Below are 13121 nucleotides of genomic sequence, written 5' to 3'. Positions count from 1 at the left end.
ATGACCTCCAGCAGGCCACAAATGTGCATGTGTCTGCTCAAACGGTCAGAAACAGACTCCATGAGGGTGGTATGAGGGCCCAACGTCCACAGCTGGGGGTTGTGCTTACAGCCCAACACCGTGCAGGACGTTTGGCATTTGCCAGAGAACACCAATATTGGCAAATTCGCCTTTGGCGCCCTGTGCTCTTCACAGATGACAGCAGGTTCACACTGAGCACATGAGCACGTGACAGACGTGACAGAGTCTGGAGACGCCGTGGAGAACGTTCTGCTGCCTGCACCATCCTCCAGCATGACCGGTTTGGCGGTGGGTCAGTCATGGTGTGGGGTGGCATTTCTTTGTGGGGCCGCACAGCCCTCCATGTGCTCGCCAGAGGTAGCCTGACTGCCATTAGGTACCGAGATGAGATCCTCAGAGCCCTTGTGAGACCATATGCTGACACATGCACATTTGTGGCCTGCTGGAGGTCATTTTGCAGGGCTCAACTACCTTATATTTTATTGTGTTACTTTAGTTTATTTAGTAAGTATTTTCTTAACTCTATTTCTTGAACGGCATTGTTGGTTAAGGGCTTGAAAGTAAGCATTTCATATTTTGAAATTGCACCCTGTGTATCGTACTATTTTAACTCTCAACAGTAAGTTGGGACCACGACTGAGTTACCCCCCCATATAAAAACCAAAGCCTAAGGCCTATGACTTGTTAATCTGTCCCTGGATAAGTGATCAGTATGGTTGGTGCCGATCATTTTCAGTTTATCGTCCCAGCTCTACTCCAAACACACATACAAAACCCCTGTTCACAATGAAAACAGTTTTTATTTCGTTTTACATGGAAACCCCTGGACATACATATTTGATGAGTGATATTTCTCTCGCTCTTACAGACTTACTTTTCATGTTTTTGTTATCAATAAAATCAGTTTTGTGTTTAACATGTGGTGATACAGTTATAGCAATAGCTTATATATAAAACAACCTTCAATTCATGCGTTTTTATTATTTTGTTTTACATTAGAAAGACACACTCAGGGTGACATTTGACAACAACAAAATCTGTGCTTGTCTAAACAAGCTGTATCACTTCAAAACACTCACCACATCATCCACTGTATTTTAAAAAAATGCTTGGAATGCAACAGATGTATGAATTTAACCCATGTTAATTGTTGCTGCCCTCTTATGGACATCATACAATGCAAGGCTTTGAAATAAAGCTATTGGGAGTAATACAGCCTCAACACCACAGACATTAAAACCCCTTAGGGATCGTTTCATGAGTTGTGAATTTTTTTATCTGAATTTCTCTGGGTCTACTCTTCCTTTTTCATAACAACCGCTTAAGCTTAAGGGCAGCAGATAGCCTCGAGGTTGAAGCGTTGGGTCAGTAATCGAAAGAATAACAAAAAAAAATCTGTTGCTGTGCCCTTAAGGCATTTCCATTGCACACTTGTGTGTAACAGGACAAATATAAGCACCCCCCCAAATTATTATTATGCGACAGTTTAGTTAATGTGTTAATGTCTCTTTTTGCTACACACGTCTTTACAGTATATCCCTGTATCACCACAGCGAGGAATAGTTAAACTGAACTCTTAGTAAATACCTCATGTGGGTCTGGGCAGGGTTATAGACAATGAACTCGTTGTAGAGGAGGGAGTAGCCGCCACCTGCTCCCACCCCAGTCTTCCTTCCAGGCCCCATTGGGACTGTCACTCCATCCCTGAGAGAACCACAGAACAGAGAAAGAGAGAGAGCGAGGAGACAATAGTGAACAATGGAAGAGTCATAAACAACATGTAAGACGGAAATCTTGATTCAGGTTCAAGTAAAAATACTAGAAATGTCTGTTTTTTATAACTCATCTGTGTTAGAGTAAACCAACCAACCAACCAACCAAACATTTACAGTGAGTGAAAGGGAGAGAAACTCACAATGTGACAGCGTTCCTGGGGTCTGGGCTTGTCTGTCCAAGGCCCTTGGTGCTGTGTTTCCCTGCAGGTAGTTTGGCAGCCTCATAGTCAGCTGCTAACAGCTCGTTACTGTCACCCAGGGCAACCTGTTACCAAGACAATGAATAAACAGACGACTTGTTACCAAGGGAGTACACACATCATATTGCATCACACAGGGATACATATATATATATTTTTTATTACATGTATGTACATTCTAATGTTTTTTTCGTTATGTGTTGGATCCCAGTAAGACTAGCTGTCACCATCGGCTAATGGGGATCCTAATAAATCAAATGAAAAATAGCAGGTGTATGGAAACAAACACTTCATATGGATTAGATCATTTCCAGAAGGGTTATTCTCAAATTGGAAACAATGCATTTGTGTAGAGGAAAAAAATAGAGCTACAAATCTCACACCTCACTCAGCAGTAGGAGTCCAGTTTTGTTGCGTTGATTGGCAAAGCAGTAGTTGGCACTTTTTGATGACATGTCAGCAAAGTAAATACCTTTCCCAAACTAGGAGAAAGAAACAATTGTCATCGCCCTGTAATGCAGCAGGTGAACATGTGCCATTTCATTTCAGTCATATTCTCTCTCGCAGTCTCTCACACACACAATCTCACTCACCATGTATCCAGTGACAGGAGCCTCTGGAGGGGCCACTCTGAGGCCCTGGCTGAGGATTCCAACCCAGTTAGACAGACGAGAGCCATGCCACAGCAGCGTCCTGAGGGAGACACACACAATAACAATGCAGAACATACCCTCAAGGAGAATCATTCACTACGGGTACCATCTTTATTTTAAAAGCCCTTTTAAAGTGGCATCGGACAGCCTGTGTAAGCAGACAATAAAACATGAGGTACCTGTTGTGTAGTTGTGAGAGGAAGCCATTCTTCTCCCCCTCCCTGTCCACAGCGAAGATGTCCAGAACAGTCATGGTAAAGTCCGAGTGAGTGGGAGCATGGGATGTCTGAAGATATCTCTCAATCACCTTCAGAGAGAGAACAACAATTGAGCAGTGGAAGGAAGAGACAGCCTACCTGATCAATTTATGCAGGCTTTTGTTCCAACCCAGCTGTAACAGACCTCTAAACTACACATGAAAATACTTTGAGTAAACTCAACTAAAGCACAGGTGCTCACCTGATACTCTTGGCTACAAGAGGACAGTGGCTGTAGCTGGCACTGGAGGGCGTTGTACTGTCTGTCCAAAGGATGCTCATCACCGTAGGCACTGGACTGGACCATCTTCACTGCTATCTGGATGTCACTCAGTGCCTGGAGATAGACAACACACTGTCAAACAGACTGCAGACGGCATGATTCCATACCAAACCAACGTCCAGCAATTTCAATTTGTAAGAAAATGTTATTGAATGGTAGGATCGGCAGGTAACAGAAAATACAGTACTCAAATAAGTCAAGCTCACTTCTAATAAAGCAATTTTTTCCTTCAGCTCCTCTTCTGAGCGGATTATTGGGGGAGTTCGCAACCTGGGAAAAATATAATAAAATTGTTATTTACCATGAATGGACATATGCCAGTGGACAGAGCAGCTTGAAATACAGAACATTCATTACTGACCCAAAGTCATGGGGGATGCGTGTGTAGAACTGGTTGCATGCCTCCAGTAGCTCGCGGCTGCTTCCCTTTCTCTTCACACACTCCTCAATCTTCTTCAGGGCTGAGTAACCTGCACGAATCTGCTCTGTTGTAAGCTTGCCTACAGAGAAAAACAACCGCAATTAAAAGTTACAAAAACAATGTCACATTTACTTTGTCCGTTATTTTGACTGTTACACATACTCACCGAGAGGAGCTTTTCGGGTGTCAAACTTCATCTCCAGCACACATTCCTCCATGGCCTTGATGTCACAGATCAGTTCGAGAAGGGACTGGACCTTCACATCCAGCTTGGAGGGCTTTTTCTGGGACAGTGATGCAAGCGGGGGCTGGGGCTCTTCCTGGAAAAGGAGGAACACTGGTTAGGCACAGATTCACCTGCCTGTGGACCATTAAGGTCAGAGGGGTGGGAGAGAAGATATAGAATGGAGAACTAATGAATGCAGAATGGGGATATGTAGATGATTTCACACTTGTGTGTATAAGGTAGTTGTTGAGAAATTGTTAGATTACTTGTTAGATATTACTGCATGGTCGGAACTAGAAGCACAAGCATTTCGCTACATTCGCATTAACATCTGCTAACCATGTGTATGTGACCAATAAAATTTGATTTGATTTGTTTGAGAGATAAAACACTGACAATATGAGGAAAGTCTGAGATGATTATTCCTTGCCTTTCCATTGGTACTGTAGTCCATAAACACCATGTCATATTTTCCTGCAACCTTCTCAAAGTTTGCCCGGTGTGCCCACTCGTTCTTGGTCTTATCCAGAAACCTACATCAAAACACAAATGAATACATTATCCTCTTAGCAATATTCACTTAGTTCAAAAGTGTAGCTTTTTCCCCAATCATTCAAACACCCAATATCACTCAACTCCCATCATATACACACACACACAACACCCCCAGCCCACTCACTTTTTCTTGAAGAGATCTTTGGCTTGAAGAAGATCTCCACCACAGGGAACTAGATTGCTCTGTCCAACCTTACCAACTAAAGAGAGATGGCACCATGTGTTAGAAATCACTACTTCCCAATATCACAAAACATTTGGGAAAACAAAGACATGAACCCACCTCGTCCCCATCTAAACCACACGCTGTAGGCCTTGACACTGTCATCCTGAAGTAGCTGGATCAGGAAAAATTTGTTGTTGTTGAACTGAAGATTTGTCTGTGAAACAACAAACAAAACATCTCCCTTACAAATCATTTAGCAAATACACTTATGTAGTTACTATGTTGTTATGTTTTTACCTGGTTTAACATTACATCATATACGTCATTTCCTTCACTGTAGACATGGGCCTGTGAGGAAAAGAGAGGGTTTAGAATTGGTGAGAAGGGAATAGTCTGGAATACCCAACCCTAGGTAACAGTGACTAGGGACTTGTTTCAATTATGGACTGTTTTGGCATAGAGGAACTACGTCACTGCCTACCTCACTACTTTATCGCTTGAATAAAATACAAAAGAGTAGCTAGCCCGATGGAGATCAATGGAGATTATTTTTAATAATGAGTGCATTTCGCAAGTGGCTAGTTTGCAACAACTACCTTCACTAAAACACTGCAATGGTTTTGCCTGCAAACAACGCCCTCCAGTTTTGAATCACGCCATTCTGACATGTCTGCCTCGTTATTTGTTGGGATAGTCATCTGTCTGAGGAGGACACGCCCGGAACATATTTTTTCCCTTATTGAAAGTTGCAAAAAGTGTCCCATCATTGAAACCAGACCTTAGTCAATTTTTCTAGATTTTGTGCATACTGCATACATGGTAGATTGTGTCAGAGGCATGTGACTAAAACACTTTCAAACAAACTCCACATTGAGAACTGTGACCAAAGCTGGTCTTAAAAAAGCTCACAGATGTCTAGGTGACAAAACCACGGCGAGGGTTGAGCATCATAAGAGAACGTTTCAGTTGCCAGTCAAAAAAACAACAACTGTGTACTGTACCTTGCCGGCTTTGCATTCTGAATCAACTGGAGCCTTTCCTTTCATGACCACAGTCTTCACAATCTCTGCACAACATAAACAGCACCGTTAATTAGAGGTCGACCGATTAATCGGAATGGCCGATTAATTAGGGCTGATTTCAAGTTTTCATAACAATCGGAATTCGGTAAATTTGGACGCCGATTTAGCCCTTTTTTTCCCCACACCTTTATTTAACTAGGCAAGTCAGTTAAGAACAGATTCTTATTTTCAATGACGGCCTAGGAACGGTGGGTTAACTGCCTTGTTCAGGGGCAGAACGACAGATTTTTACCTTGTCAGCTCAGGGATTCAATCTTGCAACCTTACGGTTAACTAGTCCAACGCTCTAACCACCTGCCTCACGAGGAGCCCGCCTGTTACGCGAATGCAGTAAGAAGCCACGGTAAGTTGCTAGCTAGCATTAAACTTATCTTATAAAAAACAATCAATCATAATCACTAGTTATAACTACACATGATTGATGATATTACTAGTTTATCTAGCGTGTCCTGCATTGCATATAATCGATGCATTCGCGAAAAAGGACTGTTGTTGCGCCAACGTGTACCTAACCATAAACATCAATGCCTTTCTTAAAATCAATACACAGAAGTATATATTTTTAAACCTGCATATTTAGCTAAAATAAATCCAGGTTAGCAGGCAATATTAACCAGGTGAAATTGTGTCACTTCTCTTGCGTTCATTGCACGCAGAGTCAGAGTATATGCAACAGTTTGGGCCGCCTGGCTCATTGCGAACTAATTTGCCAGAATTTTACGTAATTATGACATAACATTGAAGGTTGTGCAATGTCACAGGAATATTTAGACTTATGGATGCCACCCGTTAGATAAAATACGGAACGGTTCCGTATTTCACTGAAAGAAAAAACATTTTGTTTTCGAAATGATAGTTTCTGGATTCGACCATATTAATGACCTAAGGCTCGTATTTCTGTGTGTTATGTTATAATTAAGTCTATGATTTGATAGAGCAGTCTGACTGAGCGATGGTAGGCACCAGCAGGCTCGTAAGCATTCCTTCAAACAGCACTTTTGTGCGTTTTGCCAGCAGCTCTTCGCAATGCTTCAAGCATTGCACTGTTTATGACTTCAAGCCTATCAACTCCCGAGATTAGGCTGGTGTAACCGATGTGAAATGGCTAGCTAGTTGGCGGGGTGCGTGCTAATAGCATTTCAAACGTCACTCGCTCTGAGACTTGGAGTAGTTGTTCCCCTTGCTCAGCATGGGTAACGCTGCTTCGAGGGTGGCTGTTGTCGATGTGTTCCTGGTTCGAGCCCAGGTAGCGGCGAGGAGAGGGATGGAAGCTATACTGTTACACTGGCAATACTAAAGTGCCTATAAGACCATCCAATAGTCAAAGGTATATGAAATACAAGTCGTATAGAGAGAAATAGTCCTATAATTCATATAACTACAACCTAAAACTTCTTACCTGGGAATATTGAAGACTCATGTTAAAAGGTACCACCAGCTTTCATATGTTCTCATGTTCTGAGCAAGGAATTTAAACGTTAGCTTTCTTACATGGCACATATTGCACTTTTACTTTCTTCTCCAACACTTTGTTTTTGCATTATTTAAACCAAATTGAACATGTTTCATGATTTATTTGAGGCAAATTGATTTTATTGATGTGTTATATTAAGTTAAAATAAGTGTTTATTCAGTATTGTTGTACCGTAATTTCCGGACTATAAGCTGCTACTTTTTTCCCACGCTATGAACCTTGCGCTTTATACAATGACGCGGCTAATTTATGGATTTTTCCCGCTTTCACAAATTCTTGCCGCCAAAAAACTGAGCACCGTCACATAATGTGAAGTAAATCGAGCGCGCTCAAACTTTCCATCATTCTGATTACGGTAGTCATTTTGTCACCCTCATCATGGCAAAGACACGGAGAAATGCATATGATGCAGCTTTCAATTTGAAGGCGATCGATCTGGCTGTTTGAAAAGGAAATAGAGCTGCTGCACGGGAGCTTGGCCTTAATGAGTCGATGATAAGACGTTGGAAACAGCAGCGTGAGAAACTGACTTAGTGCAAAAAGACAACAAAAGCTTTCAGAGGAAAGAAAAGCAGATGGCCCGAAATAGAAAATGAGGCTTGGATGACAAGTGGGGAGAAATCCTTCACTAAAACGGGCCGCATGCGAAGAGCGACTTATGGTCAAGTCTGCCAGTGGGTCCTGACAGCGTGGAGCTGCTGCGTATTGAAGAGGGCAGCATAAGCTCAGCGGGGAATTTGCCTCCGGATGAAAGTGAGGAGAGCACAATGAAAACGATCCAACATCGGATGAAGCAATTCTGAGGCTATTCAACTCCGACACCAAAGGAGATGACTTCAGTGGTTTCAGTGCACAGGAGGAAGATAGTGACCAAGGACTTTCTTGGTGTTACTGTTTACTGCTATTTAAAAAAAAAAAAAAATGTTACAAGCCTGTTTCGTTAAAGCCTATTTATTTTTGTTACAAGACGTGTTTCGTTAAAGCCTATTTACTTTTGTTACAAGCCGTGTTTCGTTTAAAGGCTGTGTAAAGTTCATTTGTTTCAATGTACCGGTAGGCACCTGCGGCTTATTTATGTACAAAATAATTTTTATTTTTTTTTATTCAGTGGGTGCGGCTTATAGTCAAGTGCGCTTAATAGTCCAGCAATTAGGGTAATTGTCATTATTACTAATATATATATATATATATATATATATATATATATATATTATTATTATTATTATTTTTTTTTTTTTTTTAATCAGCCGATTAATCGGTATCGGCTTTTTTGGTGTTTCGGTGTTGAAAAATCATAATCGGTCGACCTCTACCGTTAATACACAACGAATCAAAAAGACGTCTGACATTAACCACAATTATTAAGAGAACATGAACACATTACAAAGAGCCATCAGTATACAGTAATTGACACAACCCCTTACATTACTGTATCACACATGAACAAAAATAGATTCCATGTCCTAAAATCATGGGTATTTATAGCATTGAAAGCACTTTAGACAACACATTTAAATTATAAAAATGGAAGGAAATGCTGGAACCTTTGCTCTCCATTTCTTCCACGTGCATCACTTTACTTTTCTTCTGGCTCCTTCCCTCACCCCGCTTCTTCTTGGCGATTGGCTGCTCCTCCATTTCCTCCACTTTAATCTGGACTGGACTCGCATCTTGTTGGGTTAAATCCACTGCATCTCCTCCATTTAAACTCTCTACAGGGAGAGCATGTGTTGGTTTGTTGTAGCTAACACATATACATAGACACATGTTATATCCACATTGCCAACTGACCTGGTTTCAGTGTGTGCGAGCGTATTTTCCTTTTGTACTTGGTTACTGTGTTGACCTGGACCATCTTCTTCAAGTCTACGTCATATGCTGCCCCAGAGCCAAACGTCAGTGAGACCGTGGCGTCTCCAGAGCTTAGGGCTGAGTCTAGCTGGGCACATGCTGATGGTGGGTATGGCTCCCACTGACCCTCATCCCCCTTCCACTGCCACACTGAGGAAAGAACAGTCACAGAGATTAATACAACAACGCAACAGATGCTGTAGACTAGACATACACGTTTTTGCATAGCTATGTTTCAGTCAAACAGAGAGCTATAAAGCTTCATAGACAATCAATGTCACAACAGACTTTGAGTCAAGCAAACTTTTCAACAAGTTTTTATAAAATCAGAATAGTTATCAGCTCCTGTCAGTACTTTGTTAGTGGCTAATTAACGTTAAGTAAGCAAAATTACACGAAACCGAAGCGTAGCTAGCTAGCCAGCTAACAACAAAGCTAACGTTAGCCTGCTAGCAAGCACTAACCTGTCTTGGACGGAGACACTCCATTTTCTGATGCTAACGTTACACCTTGAGATGTGTTCCTGGAGCTTCTTGTGCGTCTCATGTTTTACAATGTTTATGTCACTTGCCAAATAAGAACGTTTTTTTGTATCGAAGAACACTTAAAGAATTTAGACAGATGCAGACTAGAAAGTGATCAACGCGGGAAATCACCCAACCAGCTAGCGCCTCTGTTGAGATACGCTGTGGATTAGCTCGGCAACAACGGTTCCGCCTTAGCGTTTTCCTAGGCGGAAGTATTTGGTTAACGTACACGTGATCGCTTCGCATGTTGTGTCAGCTAGGTAGCAAATAGCTAGCTATTTAGTATAGTTACTATTCCATGTAGACATTTGGGATTGTTAAAACGAAGATATGGCTTTTCGAGCTTATGGTGCGCGTGTCCTTTATCAAAGGGAGGATGCTGTGAGGATAATGTACAGAGTATGTCTTGTTTTTGCTCTTCTCGCCCTGTCATTGATCCATTCTCTCAAATGTGCCCTTTTCTACTATGTTCCATCCTTAATTTTTTGTTACTTTAAAGTCCAATTGAAGACTGACCATCCTTATTCATAGATGTTGGGAATAATAATATTGAGGATGTTAATGACAGTTATGTCTCGAATAACTTGTCTTTACCCACAGGCACTAAGTGCAGAAGTGCATCCCCAATCCCATGCAGACTTCCTAAAAGGTGCTCCCCACAGGAAACACCCAGGGGTGACAAATCTGAAGACACTGCGCCTGCCAGATGAACTCCAGAAAGCAGCACAAGCTATCATTCATGGTAGAGGAGATTTGACATCCATATCTCAATAGTGTTACTTCTTGCCATGGTATTTATTTTGAGTAATACAATATCACGAGACAGTGTTACCATTTAGTGGCAGTGTTATTCTATTACCATTTAGTGACAGTGTTATTCTAGTCTTTTATCCTCCCAACTTGCAGGCACAGAAGTGAGTGGGTTGGTTGACAAAGCACGCAGTCTCACCAACTTCCTGTGGAGCAGGAAAAGAGCACCCGAGGATGTAACACTGAGGGAAAGAGCCATGGCCCTGGAGAAGAATCTGTGGGAGAAGACAAAAGAGAAGGGTGGAGGTGACAGACTTAATACAAATGGGTGTTAAAAGAAAGAGAGGGGCAGAGATTGGCGATATGGAATGTTGGGAGTGAGAGAAAGGTGAACTGGTTGAACGACTTCCAGGAAAGATGGAGAACATGTGGTAGTGTGAAATTAACGTCTGTTTTTATTTAAGATGTAGATCTTCAACTGCTGGAGACCCAAATCACAAAGAAAGTGCTGTCCGATCTCAGGAAGACAACATACCACTGGTCCCCTATGAGGTAGCTATGTGTGTTTTCCTCAGCTATGAACATCTCTGCATGGTAAGCTTAAAGTAGCATGTAACTTAATCTTTCTGTCTCACTCTGCTCTTCTGTCTCTCTGTCCTAGGTACGATGAAGAGTTGGGTGTGGTGTACATGGTTGCTAAGCTGGCAGGTGGCTACGCTGCAGTGAAAAGAGTTCTAAATGAGGTAAAGTAATCAGTCGTACCACATATTAACATGCTTTATATACAGTCTGATCCCCTCTTGCCAACAGTGGGACCATTGCATGACCCTCTCTTTTTTTTCATCACTCTTTCCAGATAAAGAAAAGAGATCCTTCCTTCTCCCCTCATTCTCTCTTGGACTTTGGTTCAGGATTAGGAACAGCTGTCTGGTGAGGATCAGAACAATAACATAATTTCAGTTGTCTGTGTAGTGAGACTTCACATTTAAGATTTTCCTTCCTTTTTTCCCAGGGCATCACACTCATTTTGGGGTGATACGTTGAAGGAGATGGTGTGTGTCGACAATTCTGGGGCAATGAACACTATAGCAGATCGCCTTCTCAGAGGTACACTATGCACCTCCAGTCATTCATGTCAATGTACAGGGAGCGAGACAGATAATTACATAATCATTATACTGTTCTTTGTTGAGCAGGCAGCAGCGAAAAAGATGAGCCTGTCATCAAACAAGTATACTTCCGTCAGTTCCTTCCTGTCTCCCCTAAGGTTAGTCTAGTTACCTTCAATGTGTCTAGTTATGTGCAAGACTAACAATGTGATGGCATTAGTGATGATGCAGTGTTATACTTTCAGGTGCAATTTGATCTGGTGGTGGGGGCCTTTTCTCTGTCAGAATTGGCCAGTCAAAAGGAGAGGGAAGACGCCATACTCACTTTGTGGAGAAAGACCAGCTCTTATCTGGTTGGTGAAAATGTTCCCTCACACCCCGTCCATTAGACAATAAGTAATATTACCTTGAATCACCCCAACCTCTTTTCTTTGAACTCTGCTCTTGTTGTAGGTGCTGGTAGAAAATGGGACCAAAGAGGGCCACCAGATACTTATGGATGCCAGAGACATACTTCTTAAGGTCTCACTCTCTCAAACATATATTATAGTCACCTGCTTTTAATATCTAAATCCATGAGTCATTGAAAGTATAATGATGCCTTTATTACTCTAATCCCAGAAACAAGAAAGAACAGCCCATGACCCTAGAAGACCATCTGTGTTTGCCCCAGTATGTTATTATATATGAACCACCTTATAATACATTATGTCTCATTCGCCAGTATATTTCACCCATGTGTTTTTTTGTCTGCTTTGTTTTGAGTGTCCTCATGAATCACCTTGTCCCAAGCTGTTCCAACTGCCCTTAGTACCCTGCAACTTCTCTCAAGCCTACAGCCCACTCCCTTTACCTGGGGTAAGAGATCATTTTGAAGGATCTGACTGTATTTTCTGGTTGTTGGCTTACTTGGCCATGTGTCAACAATGGTGTCAACAATGAATGCAAGATAATCTGGCCTGTCCTATTCTTAGTCCTGTTATTTCTTTCACAGGCTCCAGACCGACTGACCGAGAGGTTCAGCTACCTGGTTCTGTCAAGAACAGACTGGGCAGGTGGAGAGGGGCTGGACTGGGCCAGGCTCACAGCACCAGTGCTGCGCAGGCCGAGACATGTTCACTGTCAGGTCTGCTGCTCTAGTGGAGAGATTAAACGGGTTGTGGTGACAGCCCATCGACATGGCAGGTATGTTGAATCCTCCAACTAGCATCATTACACTTCCACTGTCCAAGTTAAACTGCATACATGACTGATTGTATCTTTTCCACGCAGAGACGTGTATCGCTGTGCCCGGAGTAGTGATTGGGGAGATCAACTGCCAATCATTCAGCCAGAGGATGATTCAAGTAATTTAGACTGACCAGTCAGTGCCATTATGAATGAACGAGATAGAAACACCCTCCAAGGTCATCCTTCCTGGTGCTGTGAAATCAACTGTTCCCTTCATAGACTGATCAAAAACAGGTTGACATCATCAGGCTGAGGATAACTGACATGAAACACCAACATTTGATTTAAGCACAACTCTCCTTCTAAAAGGGTCTGTGGTGGAGATTGTTAATGTGAACATTGTTCAATATATGACTGTTAAGGACACGGCAATAAAAGTGTATGATTTGTTAAATCCTGTGTTTACTAAGTGAATAAGTGCCAAACACATTCATCATACTTTGGTCAGAAACCCACCCTCCGCTCACCACGATCTATAAATTGCATGTTGTTTCCTGTAATGGGGAATAACATATTTACATTGTAAATAAAAATTAAGAAA

At 42.0% G+C, this 13121-nt stretch overlaps 2 protein-coding genes across 3 annotated transcripts; one reads left to right on the top strand and one right to left on the bottom strand.

The window, feature by feature from the left end:
- Window positions 1–801: 801 nt before the first annotated feature.
- On the bottom strand, window positions 802–9657 carry parp2 (poly (ADP-ribose) polymerase 2). Its single transcript, XM_055866400.1, has 17 exons — window positions 9429–9657; window positions 8905–9114; window positions 8658–8825; window positions 5559–5623; window positions 4855–4905; window positions 4675–4771; window positions 4516–4591; window positions 4267–4369; window positions 3777–3930; window positions 3551–3689; window positions 3396–3459; window positions 3109–3243; window positions 2829–2956; window positions 2590–2689; window positions 2380–2478; window positions 1937–2061; window positions 802–1725 (listed from the first exon to the last, which is right to left on the bottom strand). The coding sequence occupies exons 1-17, from the start codon at window positions 9508–9510 to the stop codon at window positions 1566–1568; spliced, it is 1956 nt and encodes a 651-aa protein (XP_055722375.1). The 5' UTR covers window positions 9511–9657; the 3' UTR covers window positions 802–1565.
- A 64-nt stretch (window positions 9658–9721) lies between these two features.
- On the top strand, window positions 9722–12974 carry mettl17 (methyltransferase like 17). Of its 2 annotated transcripts, none has more exons than XM_055866403.1 (14): window positions 9722–9890; window positions 10092–10233; window positions 10398–10547; window positions 10712–10793; window positions 10903–10984; window positions 11098–11171; window positions 11254–11348; window positions 11438–11508; window positions 11596–11703; window positions 11804–11872; window positions 11972–12022; window positions 12116–12208; window positions 12345–12535; window positions 12623–12974. In XM_055866403.1, the coding sequence occupies exons 1-14, from the start codon at window positions 9822–9824 to the stop codon at window positions 12708–12710; spliced, it is 1365 nt and encodes a 454-aa protein (XP_055722378.1). In that variant the 5' UTR covers window positions 9722–9821; the 3' UTR covers window positions 12711–12974. The 2 variants fall into 2 exon arrangements, with proteins under 2 accessions (XP_055722378.1, XP_055722376.1); XM_055866401.1 differs by having other exon boundaries at window positions 9723–9890; window positions 10706–10793.
- The last annotated feature ends 147 nt before the right edge of the window (window positions 12975–13121 follow it).

The sequence above is a fragment of the Salvelinus fontinalis genome, chromosome 17 (genome assembly GCF_029448725.1).
Source record: "Salvelinus fontinalis isolate EN_2023a chromosome 17, ASM2944872v1, whole genome shotgun sequence".
Lineage (NCBI taxonomy): Eukaryota > Metazoa > Chordata > Actinopteri > Salmoniformes > Salmonidae > Salvelinus > Salvelinus fontinalis.
The sequence above is the reverse complement of the archived record's forward strand: the minus strand, read 5'-3'. Positions and strand labels throughout refer to the sequence as shown.